This window comes from Pristiophorus japonicus, chromosome 1 (genome assembly GCF_044704955.1).
Source record: "Pristiophorus japonicus isolate sPriJap1 chromosome 1, sPriJap1.hap1, whole genome shotgun sequence".
Lineage (NCBI taxonomy): Eukaryota > Metazoa > Chordata > Chondrichthyes > Pristiophoridae > Pristiophorus > Pristiophorus japonicus.
This window is the reverse complement of record NC_091977.1, coordinates 486,453,674-486,472,655: the sequence shown is the minus strand read 5'-3', so window position 1 is coordinate 486,472,655 and position 18,982 is coordinate 486,453,674. Positions and strand designations below refer to the sequence as shown.

The 18,982-nt window shown below is 41.6% G+C and overlaps 1 protein-coding gene across 1 annotated transcript in view; it reads left to right on the top strand.

The window, feature by feature from the left end:
• Window positions 1-18,982, top strand: part of LOC139277097 (serine/threonine-protein kinase OSR1-like) — a 269,081-nt gene that overhangs the window by 117,549 nt on the left and 132,550 nt on the right. The window contains exon 5 of the mRNA XM_070895115.1: window positions 1,995-2,050. Within this exon, the coding sequence (XP_070751216.1) occupies window positions 1,995-2,050 (56 nt within the window). The remainder of the gene's footprint in view (window positions 1-1,994; window positions 2,051-18,982) is intronic.

The following is an 18,982-nucleotide window of genomic DNA, read 5'->3' as shown; positions in this document are numbered from 1 at the left end:
CGCCTTTTCCACTGCACCAAGCTATTTATATATAACTGAAAATGTGAAGCAGGATTTTCAGTAGTTTACGGCTGCACTGTCTAGTTTTCCTATTCTCCTGCTCCTCATGTGAAAGCACTGATTCTCACCAAGGTAGGGTTCCATAGATGCCTGCAATATTTGAGTACCTTGCCCAAGTAGGCTCAACGGAGTGTATCAACAGACTATTTGACCATGATAGGTATTTAAATCGCAGCCAAATGTGTCCTTGATTGATGGAAGCACTTTCTGGCAAGAATCCCTGGATAGAGATTAGGCGCCTTTGCTGATCTTTCCTTTTCCTATCCCCAAGTTTCGGATCTGAGAGACCAATTATAGTGCCCCACCAATTGCCTTGTTCGAGATCAGATAACTTAGCCCAGTACTGGAGATTCAACTTGGGAGCTGTCTGGTCTGTATGTTCGGTAGCTCATTAGCTGGTGCATTTACTTACCCAGACATTGCATAAGCTACTGCAATGCTTTCATTAGGATTGAACTGATTTAGTAAACTAAATGGATCAGTTATGTTGGAAGCTTTTAAATAAAACTGACTGGTGGAATGGGTTTGACTTTGCTTCTTGACTAACTACATTGGTGACTGTTGTATAGGCTCTATAATTCATTTAGTTTGTGAAGTTCCAGGATGACTGGCATACCTTATGTAATGATAATTCTGAAGTGTATTGATATGTTAAGTCTGCTGTGCTGCTGAATTTATCCGTTTGCATCAGTTGGTTATTATACTGTTGTGGATGCTGGAGATGCACTGCAGGACCATCTTGCCTAGCACCAGTGTGAATCCCTTATTGTAAACCCGAGTCCTGTTTACACAGATGAGTGCAATGAATGTTTCTGTGGTTCAAGATACTTTCTTAACTGTAACTTATGTACTGAAGGAGAAGTGTAGTACATTTAGCTTACATTGTTGCTTCGTTTTTGTATGTAATTACATGGAACTTAAAAAGAATCAAAGTACTATCCTCTTGGTTTTTAATTTCCTCCTGAAGAAATTCATGCTGATGCCAATTGCTCTCTGTTCACTCACCAAGTGCCTATACTTCATGTACAAATCAAAACGGTGAAGATACTCCCATAGGGCTGTTGGGTAGGGAATGCCAGGATTTTGACCCAGTAAGATGAAGGAATGGTGATATGTCTGTCTGGATGCTATGTGGTTTGGTGTGGAACTTGGAGGTGATGGTGCCCCCATGTACTTGCTTCCCTTATAATCCTAGGTGTGGGAGGTTGCAGGTTTGGGAGGTGCTGTAGAAAGAACGCACACTGTACACTGCAACCACGTTGAGCCAATCGTGGAGGGAGTGGATGTTTAAGGTGGTGGGTGGGCTGCCGATCAAGTGGACTACTTTGTCCTGGATGGTGTTCAACGTCTTAAGCGTTGCAGCTGCGCATATCCAGGCAAGTGGAGAGTATACCATCACACACTTGATTTGTGCCTTGTAGATGATTGAGAGAGGCGCTTTGGGGAGTCGGGGGGTGAGCTACTCACTGCAGAATACCCAGCCTTTTACCTGTTCTAGTAGTCACAGCAATTATGTGGTTACTTCAGTAGAGTTTCTGGTCAACGGCGACCCCCAGGATGTTGGGGGATTCAACATTGGTAACGCTGTTGAATGTCATTGGGAGATGGTTAGGCACTCTCTGTATATATGCTGCAAATTCAGCAACATATTGAAGTTTTAAGCTACTTCACTGCACAAAAGGATTGGGTAAACTTTAGAAAGAAGCAGTGACAAGCTAATTTGATTTTGTGTTTTCCTTTCAGCCAACTCGAGAGAATAACATGCATGAACTAATGTGGCATTTGTCTTGCAAGACAATCAGTAAATTGTTGGATTGCTGGACCTTTTTTTTTAGGTCCCTCCTTAACAGGAATTTTCCATTAACAGCTGATACTTTGGAGCACTTTTGTCCCTTTGATTCCTACACAGCTGAATTGCTTTATTTATCTTGCAGGGACGTGAAGGCAGGAAACATTCTTCTCGGAGAAGAAGGCTCAGTACAAATTGCAGGTAATTACCATCACAGTCAATGAAGCAAATAAAAATTTCAGTGCATTACGGTAAATTAGCTTAAGTGAAATGACTGATGTGGATATTGGGAAACTACAAAAGCAAAGAGATGACTGACCTTGGATTTTAACTCATCAAATTTCATTGATGCAAATTTAAGCACATATACATACATACACACACCAATCCTCATAGACAAACATCTGACACCACCACACAGATGTGTTCATATATACTCCCGCAGGCAGGCGCATCCACTTTCTTTTTTTCCTCTCTTGCATCCTTGCTCTCTTTTTTACTCTTCTTTTCTATCTATCTCGCCGCTCTCTCTTGCGCCCTCCCCAAGAGGTAAACATGCATGTACACACCAACCCTCTCCCCAACAAAGACACACAGCCACCCAAGTTCACGCAAACATGAAAATCTACTCCCACAAGCAACACATCTTAATCTGGGTACACATCCAATAATCCCCTCTGGTGATTGAAATACATTCCATTTCAGGCACCCAGTGGCAGTGTGAAACACTCTCTAGGTCAATTATAGCATGGGGCGGAATACAGAGTAAAGCTGTAATTCTGCCCCAATGTGCCTCAATTTCAAACTTACAAGACTGCTCCCAACTGCACCTTCATTTTCTGTTTCCGACAACAGCCAACCTGTTGCCTCTCTGTGTGAGATACCTTATTTAATGTAATCTTATTCAGAGTGAAATTATTGTCCCAAAATTTGCAGTCATTCCAGTGTATTCCAGCAGTAACGGTGGGAGTCTGCTTTAATAGCCAGAAATTGGGTGATCTAGTTTTAAACATTTAACACATTGGCTTTCGTTAAATGAGCAGGCTTGCTATTTTTATCCTTTTCAAAACTCCATTGATGAGCTGAAATGATACAGGCGGTGTGTGGTTTATGGGAAGGGAAGACTTGCCTTATTTTATTCAAAGTTTCTTTGCATTCTTAGGGAAAGTAAGAAAAATTTTGTTTTTATCCATTATTATGTGTGTTTAAACACAGTCATAATGGTGTTGGAGAAGGGGAGAATTACTGTCGTGGAGCTGTGGAGTCCAGATGAAAGAGCCGAATTAACAGAGTTGGCATAAGGAAGCATGATTAAAGCAGAGTGCTTCTTCTATCTGATATAAAAATAAAACTTGTTGGGAATACATAGCCAGTCCTTCAACATCTGAAACAGAAAAGATAGTTTCAGGGAGATTCCTTGTGAAGAAAGACCTTCAATGCAATATTAACCTGTGTTTCCTCTTTTCAGACACTGATTTGTTTTGATTCTCCAGTATTTTCTATTTTCAGTCTGGGTTTCCAGCATTCATAGGGTTTCTGCTCCCCCTCTCATACACCCTCAGGGTCTATTACTTGTCCTAACTATTCCTCTCTTTCCCTCCCCCACCCCCACCCCCTACCCAGAGGCTGTGAATGCTGGATCAATTGAAATCTTCACGGCTGAGATTGTTATATTTTTGTAATGCAAGGCTATCAAAGGATATGTAGTAATGGAATTTCAGAACAGGTTCGAGGGACTCTATGATCTACCTCTGTTCCTAATGTAAGGAGTTACAAAGTTTTGAGGTACTGAAAAGAATATGTTGGGCAATGCCAATTCTCCTGATTTCAAAAACAAGCTTTTAGGATGGTGTATTCACAATAGAGTGTAGCAAGAAAGGAAAGCTCAGAGAAGCTATGACCACAGTAGTGATTGATTAATACGAAGTTTCAAAAGCGCTTGATAACCCAGTAGTTATGGTATTGGATTAGCAACTCCAAAGTTGAGCGTTCATTTTCCACCATGGCAAATCTGGTTATTTGTTGGCTAGAAAATGATCATGAAATTTGCCAATCTGGCGTGTGTGTGACTCCAGACACTCACTGTTGTTAACTCTTAATACACTCAGCACAAGAAGAGATGGACAATAAATGTCATGTATTCAACTGTCATTGTAATCCATGTATAAACTGACCTAAGTTATACACCGTGCGAACACTGACCACTCGGTGGTGAACTTGTGGGAGACACTCCTAACCTGGACTTTCAGGTATAAAAGGGGAAGCTCCACCCATCTTCTCCACTTCAGTGCTGGAATAAAGGTTGCTGGTCACAGAGTGACCTTCTCTCTAGTATGGGCCTCGTGTGCATTTGTACTGTATAGTAAGGACATATTAATAAATACTGCCTTGATAGTATAGGCCTCGTGTGCATTTGTACTGTATAGTAAGGACATATTAATAAATACTGCCTTGACAGCATTGCCCACATACCAAGAAAATTGTTTTTAAAAACAAATTTAGTTGTAGTTGTAACTGGTGTTTTTTCTCTGCATATTTTGTACACCAGAGCTTTCTTCTTCACTGAGGGAGACTGTCTTCAAACTACTGTTGTAGGAAGGAGAACCATATGGAGCCTGAAGCTAAATTAGGCTTGGAGAAAATTATCTCTGTACAGGTGAAGCTGGACTTCGTGTAAATGCTTGGCCAATTGAGAGATATATAAATTAGCAGCAATACTTAATTTTAAATATTGTATCCAGTTAAATATGGTCAAATTCATCCTAAATCAGCTTGTTGGAGGTCACAGCAGATTTTCCAGGTTTGCATTTTGTATTAATTCCAGCATAAATCATCCATTCCTCAAGGATATGCTTTAGTCCAGTGCCCAATTTGAGACATAACCCATTATAAACTGGCAGTTCATATGCAATCCAAATTCCTCACCAACAAACACTGCTCTCGACATAATGTCAACTCTCAAAGAAATTGTATATGAAGTGTGTGCTTGGTACATTACATAAGTTTACATTAAAACGCTCGACTTTCTCAGCTCTATATAAACATGCAGCCATACTTAATCAGTTGGAATAGATTTGATTACGGAATATGGATTAGGAAGCCATGGTTTGGCATAAACCAAACATTGTAGCCTCCGATTAGTCTTTCCTGATGTTTATGACCAAGGCCACTAATTTGCAGTAACGGACAAATTTTAGTTTTATTGCATGGAAGTTTTTTTGGGGAGATTTGGAACAAAGAGCAGGAGAGATTTCTTTACACTGAGTTGCGAGACTGGTATGCACCTCCAGGGTTAGTGGTTGAGATCGAAACTGTCAACATTCAAGATTAGGCTAGATAGATGGATAAAGGAAAAGTAGAAGGGATATGGGAACAGGTTGAGTAAACACCAACAAGGATTAGGGGGTGGTGGATTTAAAAAAAAATATTCATTCACAAAATGTGGGCGTCACTGGCAAGGCCAGCATTTATTGCCCATCCCTAATTAATCTTGAGAAGGTGATGGTGAGCCGCCGCCTTGAACCGCTGCAGTCCATGTGGTGAAGGCACTCTCTCAGTGCTGTTCCATGGGGTGTTCAGGATTTTGACCTAGCACCAAACAGTTTAAAAAAAATTACTTGCACAAGAATGGGAATATACTTTAAATATATTTCCCTTCGGTTCTACAGTCTTGCACTACAGCCAGTATTTACTGTTTTACATAGAAATTACAGTGAAGGAACAGTGATATATTTCCAAGTTGGGATGGTATGTGACTTGAAGGGCAACTTGGAGGTGATCCCATGCACTTGCTGCCCTTGTCCTTTTAGGTGGTAGAGGTTGGAAGTTTCTGAAGCCTTGGCGAGATGCTGCAGTGCATCTTGTCGATCGTTCATATTGCTGCCACGGTGCGCCTATTTCCTCCTTGTAATTTCTATGTAAAACAGTAAATACTGGCTGTAGTGCAAGACTGTAGAACTGAAGGGAAATATATTTAAAGTATATTCTCATTCTTGTGTAAGTAATTTTTTAAAAACTGTTTGGTGCGAGATATTTCTGCTTCCTCCTTCCATGGTTGTGGAAGTGTGACCTTTATGATAAAACAATGGCTTGCTGCCACTGGATAAACCATTTGACTGGGTTTTATGGTACTTGGTAGGTCGAACAATTCATCTACAAGTTGGTGCCAAATACAGGCATCGTTTGTTTTATTTTGGATGCATTTACCTAAATAACATCTTGGTGTTTGGCAATGTTTCAAACTCTGCTGAGCTGCAGGTTATTGTGCAATCAGCACCTAAATGTGGCTGTTTTGGAATGCACAGAGTAACAGATGCAGGGGAAGGCGTGTTGGAGCATCGGTGGTCCATGAACCTTAGAGTTGGCGGGGAAGATCCTCCACTCACTTGAGTTCCCACTCTGAGCCAAAAAGTTCTCTGAAAGACGAGCGTTTCTCCACAGGTGAGAAGAGACACCTTGAGCTGCTCAAGTCACACTCTCAACAGCTGGTTTCAATGCAGCACTGACCAGACCCTGCTGCGGCTGCAGATGATGCTGTGCGATTAGAGATTTGGAAGTAATTATTTTAACCCCACAGACTAGAACAGCGTGTAGATTGGATGCCCCTTGTCATGTCATTGGTTGAGGCATATTTAAGAAAATGGCAGGTTCTGTAATGAGCAGGTAGTAGGGCTAGTATTCTACGTCAGTTTTCACCTGCACCTATTTTGTGAATTCCTTCAAAAAGCAGCTGAATGAATATATAATCAAGACAGGGAATGCAAATTGTGATGGTAGGCAGATGACTTGTACTGTCTGAACACACTGGCTCCTGTGCTCTTCAACTTTGGATTTTCAGTCCTACTCTGGAAGCATCCTTGAGAGTCATTGTGATTATCTAAAATTGGGAAGGTATTTCAGTTTTTCCCCCTTAAAATTTTTGCCTGTGGTTATTTGTCATTATCTACTTAAGAACCGAAGAACATAAGAAATAGAAAAGGAGTAGGCCATACAGCCCCTCGAGCCTGCTCCGCCATTCAATAAGATCATGGCTGATCTGATCATGGACTCAGCTCCACTTCCCCGCCCGCTTCCCATAACCCCTTATCCCCTTATCGTTCAAGAAACTGTGTATTTCTGTCATTTATTCAATGTCTTAGCCTCCATAGCTCTCTGAGGCAGCGAATTCCACAGATTTACAACTCTGAAGAAATTTCTCCTCATCTCTGTTTTAAATGGGTGGCCCCTTATTCTAACATCATGCCCTCTAATTCTAGATTTCCCCCATCAGTGGAACCATCGTCTCTGCATCCACCTTGTCAAGTCCCCCCCCCCCCCATCTAGAACTTAAGTTGGGAGAGTCTTCAGTGTTGCAGATTGTGTGGTCTATGGCTATTTTTCCTTACCAATTTTGTTATCTTTGTATGAAAAATAACTAATAACTGTAACTGAACGTTTAAAAATGTTTTCTAGGCGAGATCTAAGATTTGCAAAGAAGTCGAAATTTAAATTGTACCTCCCAGTTGTACAAAGCATCGGTAACAGATCAGATTCACTTGCAGGTCTCAATTTTTTTTTTAAGTTTTTCTTTTCCAGATTCATTCTAGAAATGTAAAATTTTAAGCCTGTTTCAATTTCCTGTGTGGCCTGTGAGTATTAGAATGAAATTGCAGTAGGCACACTGAATTCATGCATTTATAATTGCATATATTTTTGAAATGTGCACTATTTTACCAGTAAACACTCATGCCATGCAACATCCTGATTGAGGTGTGGTCAGTGTATTCATCCGCCCAATCTCTACATATAGCACTTAAACTGTAACTCGGAGATTAACAATCACTACTCAGTTTCCTCCCTTGCCTTCTTGGTCTTGAGTTCAGGTATTTGTTGTGTGTAAGATTACAGATGCAGATTGGTGTACAGCTGTTCTGCAGTGCAAGGTGTTAATATAACACTGTATTACTGTCCTAACTGAGAACAGACTTCACGGAGTAGATTCAGAAGGGAGAGAAACAAAGCTGTAAATCGAAGGCAGAAAGTAGTAAATGAGTTTGGAAGGCAGATGAAACAAAGGCTAGAAAATAGACAAGGGAGTTTGGCAGTGCTAGATGGTACTTCAATGCAAGGAGTCTAGGGAATAAGGCAGAGGAGCTGAGGGCACTGATAGACACGCGGGAGTATGATATTATAACTATTACTGAGACATGGCTGAAAGAAGGACAGGCACTTCAACATTCCTGGTTAGAGTTTTCAGATGAGATAGGGCGATAAAGGAGGGTGATTGCAACATTGATTAAAGAAACAATTACAGCTGTGAGGAGGGATGATGTGTTAGAACGATCATCAAATGAGGCCATATGAACTGAAAAACAAAAAAGAGGCAATCGCACTGCTGGGTATGTTGGCAAATTTCTGGGAAACACAAAAATAATATTAACTGAGCTAGAATTAGTGTGAAAGATATAGCGGGAACAGAATTCTTAATGCATTGAGGAGAACTTTTTTAGCCAGTACACAGCAAGGCCAACAAGAAAGGGGGTGGTTCTGAACTTGGTTTTAGGGAATGAAGCTGGGCCGGTGGAAGGGGGATCAGTGGGAGAGCATTTTGGTAGTAGTGATCATAATTCAGTTAGTTTTAGGGGCGTTATGGAAAAGGACACAGACCAGGAATCAAAGTTATCAATTGAGGAAATTCCATATTTTACTAAGCTAGGATGAGATTTAACCATATTGGACGGAAAACAGCTACTTGAAGGTAAATCACTGTCAGAGCAATGGGAGGCATTCAACGAGATGATGATGAGGGTTCAGAGCAAGTATGTTCCCTTAAAGAAAAAAGGTGGGACTAACCAATCTAGAGACTCCTGGATGCCAAGGGACATGCATGGTAGGATAAAGGAAAAAAAAAGCAGTTACCGAAGGCTCAATACTGCAGAATCCCTAGAGGAATATAGAAAGTGCAGGGATGAAATTAGAAAGGAAATTAGGAAAGCAAAGAGGGCATCAAAAAATATTGACACACAAAATCAAGAAAAACCCAAAGATGTTTTATAAATACATTTAAGAGCAAGAGGATAACTAAAGCCTGTGTGGAGGTGGAAAACGTGGGTATGTTAATGAATACTTTGCGTCTGTTTTCATGAGAGGAATGATGCAGACATTGCAATCAAGGAAGAGTGTGAAATATTAGATAAAATAAACAGAGAGAGAGGAAGTATTAAGGGGTTTAGCATCTTTGAAAGTGGATAAATCCCTAAGCCCAGATGAAATGTATCCCAGGCTGTTAAGAGAAGCGAGAGGCTCTGACCATCATTTTCCAATCCGCCCTGGCTATAGCTGTGGTGCCGGAGGACTGCTAACGTTGTATCATTGTTTTAAAAGGGAGAAAGGGATAGACCGAGTAATTACAGGCCAGTCAGCCTAACCTCAGTGGTGGGAAAATGATTGGAAAAAATTCTGAGGATAAATCTTAATTTAGAAATACATGGATTAATCAAGGATAGTTGGCATCGATTTGTTAAGGGAAGGTCGTGTCTGACTTGATTTTTTTTTTTTGAGGAGATAACAAGGCAGTTCGATGAGGGTAGTGCATAAGATGTAGCGTATATGGATTTTAGCAAGGCTTTTGATAAGGTCCTACGTGGCAGACAGGTCATGAAAGTAAAAGCCAATGGGATCCAGGGCAAAGTAGCAAGTTGGATCCAAAATTGGCTCAAAGGCAGGAAGCAAAGGGTAATGGTCGATGGGTGTTTTTGTGACTGGAAGGCTATTTACAGTGGGGTTTTGCAGTGCTCCATACAAGGTCCTTTTTGTGATTTATATAATTGAATGTAGGGGTATGATTAAGAAATATGCAGATGCAGAGTACTGGTCTGGTGCAGTTCTTGTCACCACATTACAGGAAAGATATGATTACACAAGAGAGGGTACAGAGGAGATTTATGAGGATGTTGCCTGGACTGGAGAATTTTTGCTATGAGGAAAGATTGGATAGGCTGGGATTGTTTTCTTTGGAACAGTGAAGGCTGAGGGGAGACCGAACTGAGGGGTATAAAATTATCGATGGATAGGAAGGACCTTTTTCCCTTAGCAGAGGTGTCTCTAACCAGGGGGCATAGATTTAAAGTAATTGCAGGAGGTTTAGAGAGGATTTGAGGAGAGGATCTTTCACCCAGAGGGTGGTGGGGATCTGGAACTCACTGCCTGAAAGGGTGGTAGAGGCAGAAACCCTCACCACATTTTTAAAAACTACTTGGATATGCACTTGAAGTGCCGTAACCTACAAGGCTGCGGACCTTGAGCTGGAAAGTGTGATTAGGCTGGATAGCTCTTTGTTGGCTGGCATGGACACGATGGGCTGAATGGCCGCCTTCTGTGCTGTAAATTTCTATGATTCTATGACACAGTACGGTGTGAAATTCCACTTCCCTCATTTATGTAAGTGTCCATTTTTGCTCTTTTCTGCAAAGCACCTTGGAATGTTATTTTCTACATTTAAATGTGTTAATATAATACAAAATTGTTTCCTATTTGAAATACCAAATTTACGGCATTTACAGCATTTTCTGTTCTTTTTCAGTTTTCCAGTATTCATCATTGCAGATGAGGCACTATGCTGCTTACTCATGGAGATATATATATAATTCCCAAATGAGATTGATTTTTTGCCATGGTCATCCAGTGTTAAGCGAGCAAGTGGCAATTTCATACATTGGTGTAATTGAATTAGATCAAAAATGTCTCCCTTCAAAGATAAATCATGATTCAATCTTTTCATAATGGCACAAACACTTAATTGCCGGTCTTCAAAGAACAATCTGAAATCAGTAAGGGACAAAGTCAACTTTTCCCATCTTTGGTCTATCTTTTATATTATTTCTGAATATACAACACTGTCTCTGAGCTATAAAAAAATTGTTCCCAGTTCTATATAAAGAACTGCACTGACACTAAGCTGCGATTTCATACATTTTAATTAAATGTCAGGCCTCCCAGTGCAGCTGTACATATCCCACACCATTGTGACAGATCCTGGATGCATGAGACTACTGGCTAGATAGAATGGTAAATTAATAAGGCTGTTATAGTAACAAGCAGCTAAAGGTGGACTTTTTTTTTATATTTAAAAAAAATCAATTACTTTATCTTATTTCCTTTCTTTACTTTCCCCAGAGGAAAGTTGCAATTTGGATACACCTTTATTGTACAGTAGTAGAACTAACAAGAAAAAATGCAAATGCTGGAAACATGACTTAAAACTAAAAATACCGGTATGAAAAAAGAGATTAACGTTTCAAGCTTAGCCCATGGGTCTGACATGCAATCTGGGGAGGTGCAACAAGACCTCCCATGGTACATCAGTCATTGAAAGTAGGCATGCAGGTACAGCAGGCAGTAAAGAAAGCAAATGGCATGTTGGCCTTCATAGCGAGAGGATTTGAGTATAGGAGCAGGGAGGTCTTGCAGTTGTACAGGGCCTTGCTGAAACCTCACCTTAAGTATTATGTTCAGTTTTGGTCGTCTAATCTGAGGAAGGACATTCTTGCTATTGAGGGAGTGCAGCGAAGGTTCACCAGACTGATTCCTGGGATGGCAGGACTGACAAATGAAGAAAGACTGGATTGACTAGGCTTATATTCACTGGAGTTTAGAACGATGAGAGGGGATCTCATAGAAACATATAAAATTCTGACAGGATTGGATAGGTGAGATGCAGGAAGAATGTTCCTGATATTGGGGGAAGTCCAGAACCAGGGATCACAGTCTAAGGATAAGGAGTAAGCCATCTAGGACTGAGATGAGGAGAAACTTTTTCACCCAGAGAATTGTGAACCTATGGAATTCTCTACCACAGAAAGTTGTTCGTTGGATATATTCAAAAGGGAGTTAGATGTGGCCCTTACGGCTAAAAGGATCAGGGGATATGGAGAGAAGGCAGGAGTGGGGTACTGAAGTTGCATGATCAGCCATGATCGTATTGAATGGTGGTGCAGGCTCGAATGGCCTGCTCCTGCACCTATTTTCTATATTTTTCGATGTTTAACTTGTCTTTTTGCTGTCAAATGATAGGTCAGCATTATCTGTTTCATCTGCATTATCACTGGATTCATAAATTGGTTTTAAAAACAACACACAAGCAAATTTGAAAGCCAAAAGTTTAATAGCAACATTTTGAATAGGTGAGACTGCTTGAGAGGCAAGATGATCGAGGGAAATAAATATATATATATTGTGATTTCCACTCCATTTCTAGCAAAGAAGGCAAGATTCATTGGAGTTCTTAGAAGTTAGACATGAAGTAGCCATTAGAAGTTTTTAATTTTCTTGATCACATAAAATGCATTCCAGAATACTTAAGGAAATAGGTTAAGTAGTACAGGTGCAGCGTCCCGAATCTGGAATCCTCGGGACCGAGACCATTCCGGATTTTGCGTTTTGCCGGATTTGGAATGTCTATCTGACATCACAAATATGGAAACACCCGAGCCTAGGTTCGGGTATTTCCGGATTTTGGAACGTCGTGGATGGGGAGGGGGAGGAGTGGGTGTTCGCTGGGTGATGAGGTCGTCGGCCTGGGCCCCACTGCCGAAGAGCTGGTCGGGCGGCCCCATCGCAGAGGTGATATTCGGATGGACCGGCGAGGAGGCCTCGAGGTAAGGGCAGTGGCGGCGAGGCCCAAGGTCGGGCAGCGGCGAGGCGAGGGACAGTGAGGCAGGGTCGACTGATCTGGATTCTGGAACATTTTATGGATTCCGGACAACCCTGCCACCAATTGGTCCGGATTCTGGAATCCGGATTTTGGACACTCAATGTCATAGGAAGACATCTTTCACAGTAAATAGAAGAGGAATACTAGAAGATTGCAAAATGTTCCAGTTTTTAATAAAGGATCAATTAAGATCTTGGAGCATTTATAAGATTTCTCTCGTAGGAAAACCTTGCAGTCTGTTAAGAAAAAGAGAATTTACATTTATATAGCGCCTTTCATGATCTTGGGAGGTCCCAAAGTACTTCACAGCCAATAAATTAGTTTTGAAGTGTTGTCACTGTTGTATTGTAGATAAACATAACAGTCTATTAAAATATAAGAAATTTATGACTAACCAATTTATTGGAATTCTTTCAGGGTTATAACTGAATTGGTGGATAAATCTGATGATGTGAATGTCAGGACTTTTTGTAGGAGTTTGGTAAAGAAAGAATTGCATTTATAGAGCATCTCTTCACAAGCACCGGACATCTCAAAGCACTACAGCCAATGAAGTACTTTTGAAGACAAAATAGATAATGCTGGAAATACACAGCTGGTCAGGCAGCATCTGTGGAGAGAGAAAAAGTTAACGTTTCAGGTTGATGACCTTTCGTCAGAACCGTTATGACAAAAGGTCATCGACCTCAAACACTAACTCTGTATCTCTCTCCACAGATGCTGCTTGACCAGCTGAGTATTTCCAGCACTTTATATTTTTATTTCAGATTTCCACCATCTGCAGTATTTTGCTTTTGTATGTAGTCACTGTTGTAATGTAAGAAATGCAGCTGCCAATTTTCACGCAGCAAGCTCCCACACCAGCAAAGTGATCATAACCAGATAATCTTTTTTTTGTTATATTGATTGAGGGATAAATATTGGCCATGAACTGATTGGTAGATCAGGTTAAAGTGAAAGCTATTTGAATGAAAGAGGAAGTGTCAAATTGAGCAATAAAGAAAGCTCCATGCTAGGAAGCAAAGGGTAAAGGTGAATGGATGAAAGCTCCAAGTGTGCTAATGCGGTTGGCAGAGTATAAGGATTCCGTCATGGACTCTCTGTTCCTAATATGGTAAATTAGGCAGACTATTAAAGTAACAAGCAATTGACGTTAAACTTTGAAGTAAAATAAAAAATCAATTGTTTTCCATCACAATTCCTCCTCTTAACCCCCCCGCCCCTCCCCCACACCTAACCACCTCTGACCACTTCCTTATGTCTGGCACCATTCACTTATTTCCCTCTACCTCCTTCCAAGGTTGCCACCTGCATCCTTCCTGGAAAAAAAAACCCTTTCCATCCCCCCACCTCCCACATCATTTATAGCTGATGTGTAAAATTCCCAACTATTTAGCCTTTGGCCTTTCAATTTCTGCAATACTTTTGCAGCTGTTAATCTGCTCAACCACTCCCTGGTCTCCAGCTTTGATGGCCGTGTCCCCGGTAATACCTTTATTCTCTCCCAGGCTGGTTTTCTCCCTGGTATGGCTGCCATCTTCACATTCCAATTTGTGCACAGCAAAGTCCCACAAACAATAATAAAATAAATGACCAGATAATTTGTTTTTGGGTGTTGGTTGAGAGATAAATGTTAGCTAGGACACTGAGAAGAACTCACCTGCTCTTCGATTTGTGTGATGGGATCTTTACATCCACCTGAGTCGGTTTAACATTTCATCTAAAAGACAGCACCTTCAACAGTGTAGCATTCCCTCAGTAGTGCACTGAAGTGCCAGGCGAGATTATGTACTCAAATCTCTGGAGTGGGGCTTGAACCCATGACCACCTGACTAGGGTGAGTGTGCCACCACTGAGCCAAGTCATGGAGTATTGTGCTCAGCTGATCTTTCTGCATTGGAAGACATTTTGAAGAATGCAGGAATTTTGAAGGATAAACAGCAAAATAATTCAGAGGTGCTTTTTAGATTATTGAGTTATAAAGAAAAGCCAACAAAGCATTCGAAGAATGGTGGTTAAGGAGGGAGGGTGTGATTAAATGTATTAATATTACTAAAACATACACATTTTAGGAAAATAGGGAAAGGCTTTGAGGCTCAATAAACTTTATATGGAATGGTTTGCCAGGAACAGTAATTGAGGCCAGGACATCACTTATTTAAGAAATAACTAGTTTCTGTAAAGACAGTGGAGTAGGAACTCTGGAAAGATATGCTCTAGTGGACTGCAGAGCTACCTTCATTTAACTTCTCTCTCTTCATCTCAACATCCCGTGACTGCTTTCTTGCTATTCCCTCAATCAAATAACAATGAAGAAAGTAGTATGTTGGAAGATAATTTTATGCAAAATCATGACCTAAACTAGCCCGTTATGAGCTGGACTTGGCAACCCGAATATTTTATGCTTAGAATCAATTGGCTTACGGAATAGAGTGCAGTAAAAAACTGATTCCGTTGTATCATTAAAAAAGAATGATTGATTCCTGATGTGATATAAAAGGAGAGGTTGGGTGTTTAAGCTGGTATTTTCTCATTCCTACATTCTGGTCTTGTTTTCAAAAAGACTGCTTTGACTCTGTGGTAACCCTCTTGCCTCTGAGTCAGAAGGTTGTGAGTTCAAGCCCAACTCCTGAGACAAAATCTAGGCTGACACTCCAGTGCAGTACTGTTTGATGTGTCATCTTTCAGATGAGATCTTAAATCGATGTCCCATCTACTCAGGTGAACAAAAAAGATCCCATGGCATTGTTGGAAGAAAACCAGGAGAATTCTCCTGATGATCTGGCTAACATTTATCTTTTAACAGGGCCCAGAAGAGCCGAGGGCCCAGGGGCAGCACGGGCCTGCCCACACTGCGATATGTGTGCACATTAGGTTTGTGCAGCAGAGCAGGTCATCCAGTCATCCTGGTTCAAACCTTGCCACTGGATAAAGGCCCAGGCTGAGCTCTGTCGAGCCCGTGTGGTGGCTGATGTGCAACGGTCACCACACGTTTTTTTTTAAATCCATGCATAGGCATCTTTCACTCCCTCAATTGGAGTTCAGGACTGGAATATCGGGTCCTTCATTGAAACATCTGTGAACTCTTGTGGAAGCAAGTCATCCTCGTTCGAGGGACCACCTATGATGATATCCTTTAACCAATAAGACTTAAAAGAAAATGAAATTTTCAGGTCATTTATTATATTACTGTTTGTGAAACCTTGTGCGCAAATTGACTGCTGCATTTTCCTGCATTCTAGCAGTAACTACACTTCAAAAGTACCTAATTGTCCGTGAAGCATTTTGGGATGTGCTGGAAAATGCGTTATTTATTTTGCTCTCTTTTTTTCACCTCAACCTCACTCCACCAAAAAATACGAGAACTCATTGTGTAAACTAGCTGAACAAGTCTGCAATGGGTATCTGTGAGGGATGTCACATTATTGTTGTGCTTATTTTCAAGTATGCTTACTTGATCCAGTTGACCAAAGAAGCACTTACCTGGAATATGGATCTTGGCATAACCTGTTAAAAGAAATCTATTCCAAGTTCAAATATAAAATGCTTCTTGATTGTTCATGTTTATATAATAACCAGCAAGTGGAGTATAAACATAACGCATCCAGCCTCATTCATCCTTGTTTTTCTGTACAACAGGTCACAACATTCCATAGAAACATAGAAAATAGGTGCAGGAGTAGGCCATTCGGCCCTTCGAGCCTGCACCACCATTCACCTCAGTACCCCTTTCTCTCCATACCCCTTGATCCCTTTAGCCGTAATGGCCATATCTAACTCCCTCTTGAATATATCCCATGAACTGCCATCACCAACTTTCTGCGGTCAAGAATTCCACAGGTTAGCAACTCTGAGTGAAGAAGTTTCTCCTCATCTCAGTCCTAAATGGCTTACACCTTATCCTTAGACTGTGTCCCCTGGTTCTGGACTTCCCCAACATCAGAAATATTCTTCCTGCCAGTCCCATCAGAGTTTTATGTTTCTATGAGATCCCCCCTCATCCTTCTAAACTCCAATGTATAAAGGCCCAGTTGATCCAGTCTCTCCTCATATGTCAGTCCTGCCATCCCGGGAATCATTCTGGTGAGCCTTCGCTGCACTCCCTCAATAGCAAGAACGTCCTTCCTCAGATTAGGAGACCAAAACTGAACACAATATTCTAGGTGAGACCTCACCAAGGCCCTATACAACTGCAGTAAGACCTCCCTGCTCCTATACTCAAATCCCCTAGCTATGAAGGCCAACATGCCATTTACCGCCTGCTGTACTTGCATGCCAACTTTCAATGATTGATGCACTATGACACACAGGTTTCGTTGCACCTCCCCTTTTCCTAATCTGCCGCCAGTCAGATAATCTGCCTTTGTGTTTTTACCACCAAAGTGGATAACCTCACATTTATCCACATTGTACTGCATCTGCCAACAATTTGCCCACTCACCTAACCTGTCCAAGTCACCCTGCAGCCTCTTAGCATCCTCCTCACAGCTCACACCGCCACCCACTTAGTCTCATCTGCAAACTTGGAGATATTGCACTCAATTTCTTCATCTAAATCATTGACGTATATTGTAAATAGCTGGGGTCCCAGCACAAAGAAACATAGAAACATAGAAAATAGGTGCAGGAGAAGGCCATTCGGTCCTTGGAGCCTGCACCGCCGTTCAATGAGTTCATGGCTGAACATGCAACTTCAGTACCCCATTTCTGCTTTCTCGCCATACCTCTTGATCCCCCTAGCAGTAAGGGCTACATCTAACTCCTTTTTGAATATATTTAGTGAATTGGCCTCAACAACTTTCTGTGGTAGAGAATTCCACAGGTTCACCACTCTCTGGGTGAAGAAGTTCCTCCGCATCTCGGTCCTAAATGGCTTACCCCTTATCCTTAGACTGTGACCCCTGGTTCTGGACTTCCCCAACATTGGGAACATTCTTCCTGCATCTAACCTGTCCAAACCCGTATGAATTTTAAACGTTTCTATGAGATCCCCTCACATTCTTCTGACCTCCAGTGAATACAAGCCCAGTTGATCCAGTCTTTCTTGATATGTCAGTCCCGCCATCCCGGGAATCAGTCTGGTGAACCTTCGCTGCACTCCCTCAATAGCAAGAATGTCCTTCCTCAAGTTAGACCAAAACTGTACACAATACTCCAGGTGTGGCCTCACCAAAGCCCTGTACAACTGTAGTAACATCTCCCTGCCCCTGTACTCAAATCCCCTCGCTATGAAGGCCAACATGCCATTTGCTTTCTTAACCACCTGCTGTACCTGTATGCCAACCTTCAATGACTGACGTACCATGACACCCAGGTCTTGTTGCACCTCCCCTTTTCCTAATTTGTCACCATTCAGATAATAGTCTGTCTCTCTGTTTTTACCACCAAAGTGGATAACCTCACATTTATCCACATTATACTTCATCTGCCATGCATTTGCCCACTCACCTAATCTATCCAAGTCACTCTGCAGCCTCATAGCATCCTACTCGCAGCTCACACTGCCACCCAACTTAGTGTCATCCGCAAATTTGGAGATACTACATTTAATCCCCTCGTCTAAATCATTAATGTACAATGTAAACAGCTGGGGCCCCAGCACAGAACCTTGCGGTACCCCACTAGTCACTGCCTGCCATTCTGAAAAGTACCCATTTACTCCTACTCTTTGCTTCCTGTCTGCCAACCAGTTCTCAATCCATGTCAGCGCACTATCCCCAATCCCATGTGCTTTAACTTTGCACATTAATCTCTTGTGTGGGACCTTGTCGAAAGCCTTCTGAAAGTCCAAATACACCACATCAACTGGTTCTCCCTTGTCCACTCTACTGGAAACATCCTCAAAAAATTCCAGAAGATTTGTCAAGCATGATTTCCCTTTCACAAATCCATGCTGACTTGGACCCATCATGTCACCTCTTTTCAAATGCGCTGCTATGACATCCTTAATAATTGATTCCATCATTTTACCCACTGTCAGGCTGACCGGTCGACAATTCTCTGTTTTCTCTCCCTCCTTTTTTTAAAAAGTGGGGTTACATTGGCTACCCTCCACTCCATAGGAACTGATCCAGAGTCCATGGAATGTTGGAAAATGACTGTCAATGCATCCACTATTTCCAAGGCCACCTCCTTAAGTACTCTGGGATACAGTCCATCAGGCCCTGGAGATTTATCGGCCTTCAATCCCATCAATTTCCCCAACACAATTTCCCGACTAATAAGGATTTCCCTCAGTTCCTCCTTCTTACTGGACCCTCTGACCCCTTTTATATCTGGAAGGTTGTTTGTGTCCTCCTTAGTGAATACCGCACCAAAGTACTTGTTCAATTGGTCTGCCATTTCTTTGTTCCCCATTATGACTTCCCCTGATTCTGACTGCAGGGGACCTACGTTTGTCTTTACTAACCTTTTTCTCTTTACATATCTATAGAAGCTTTTGC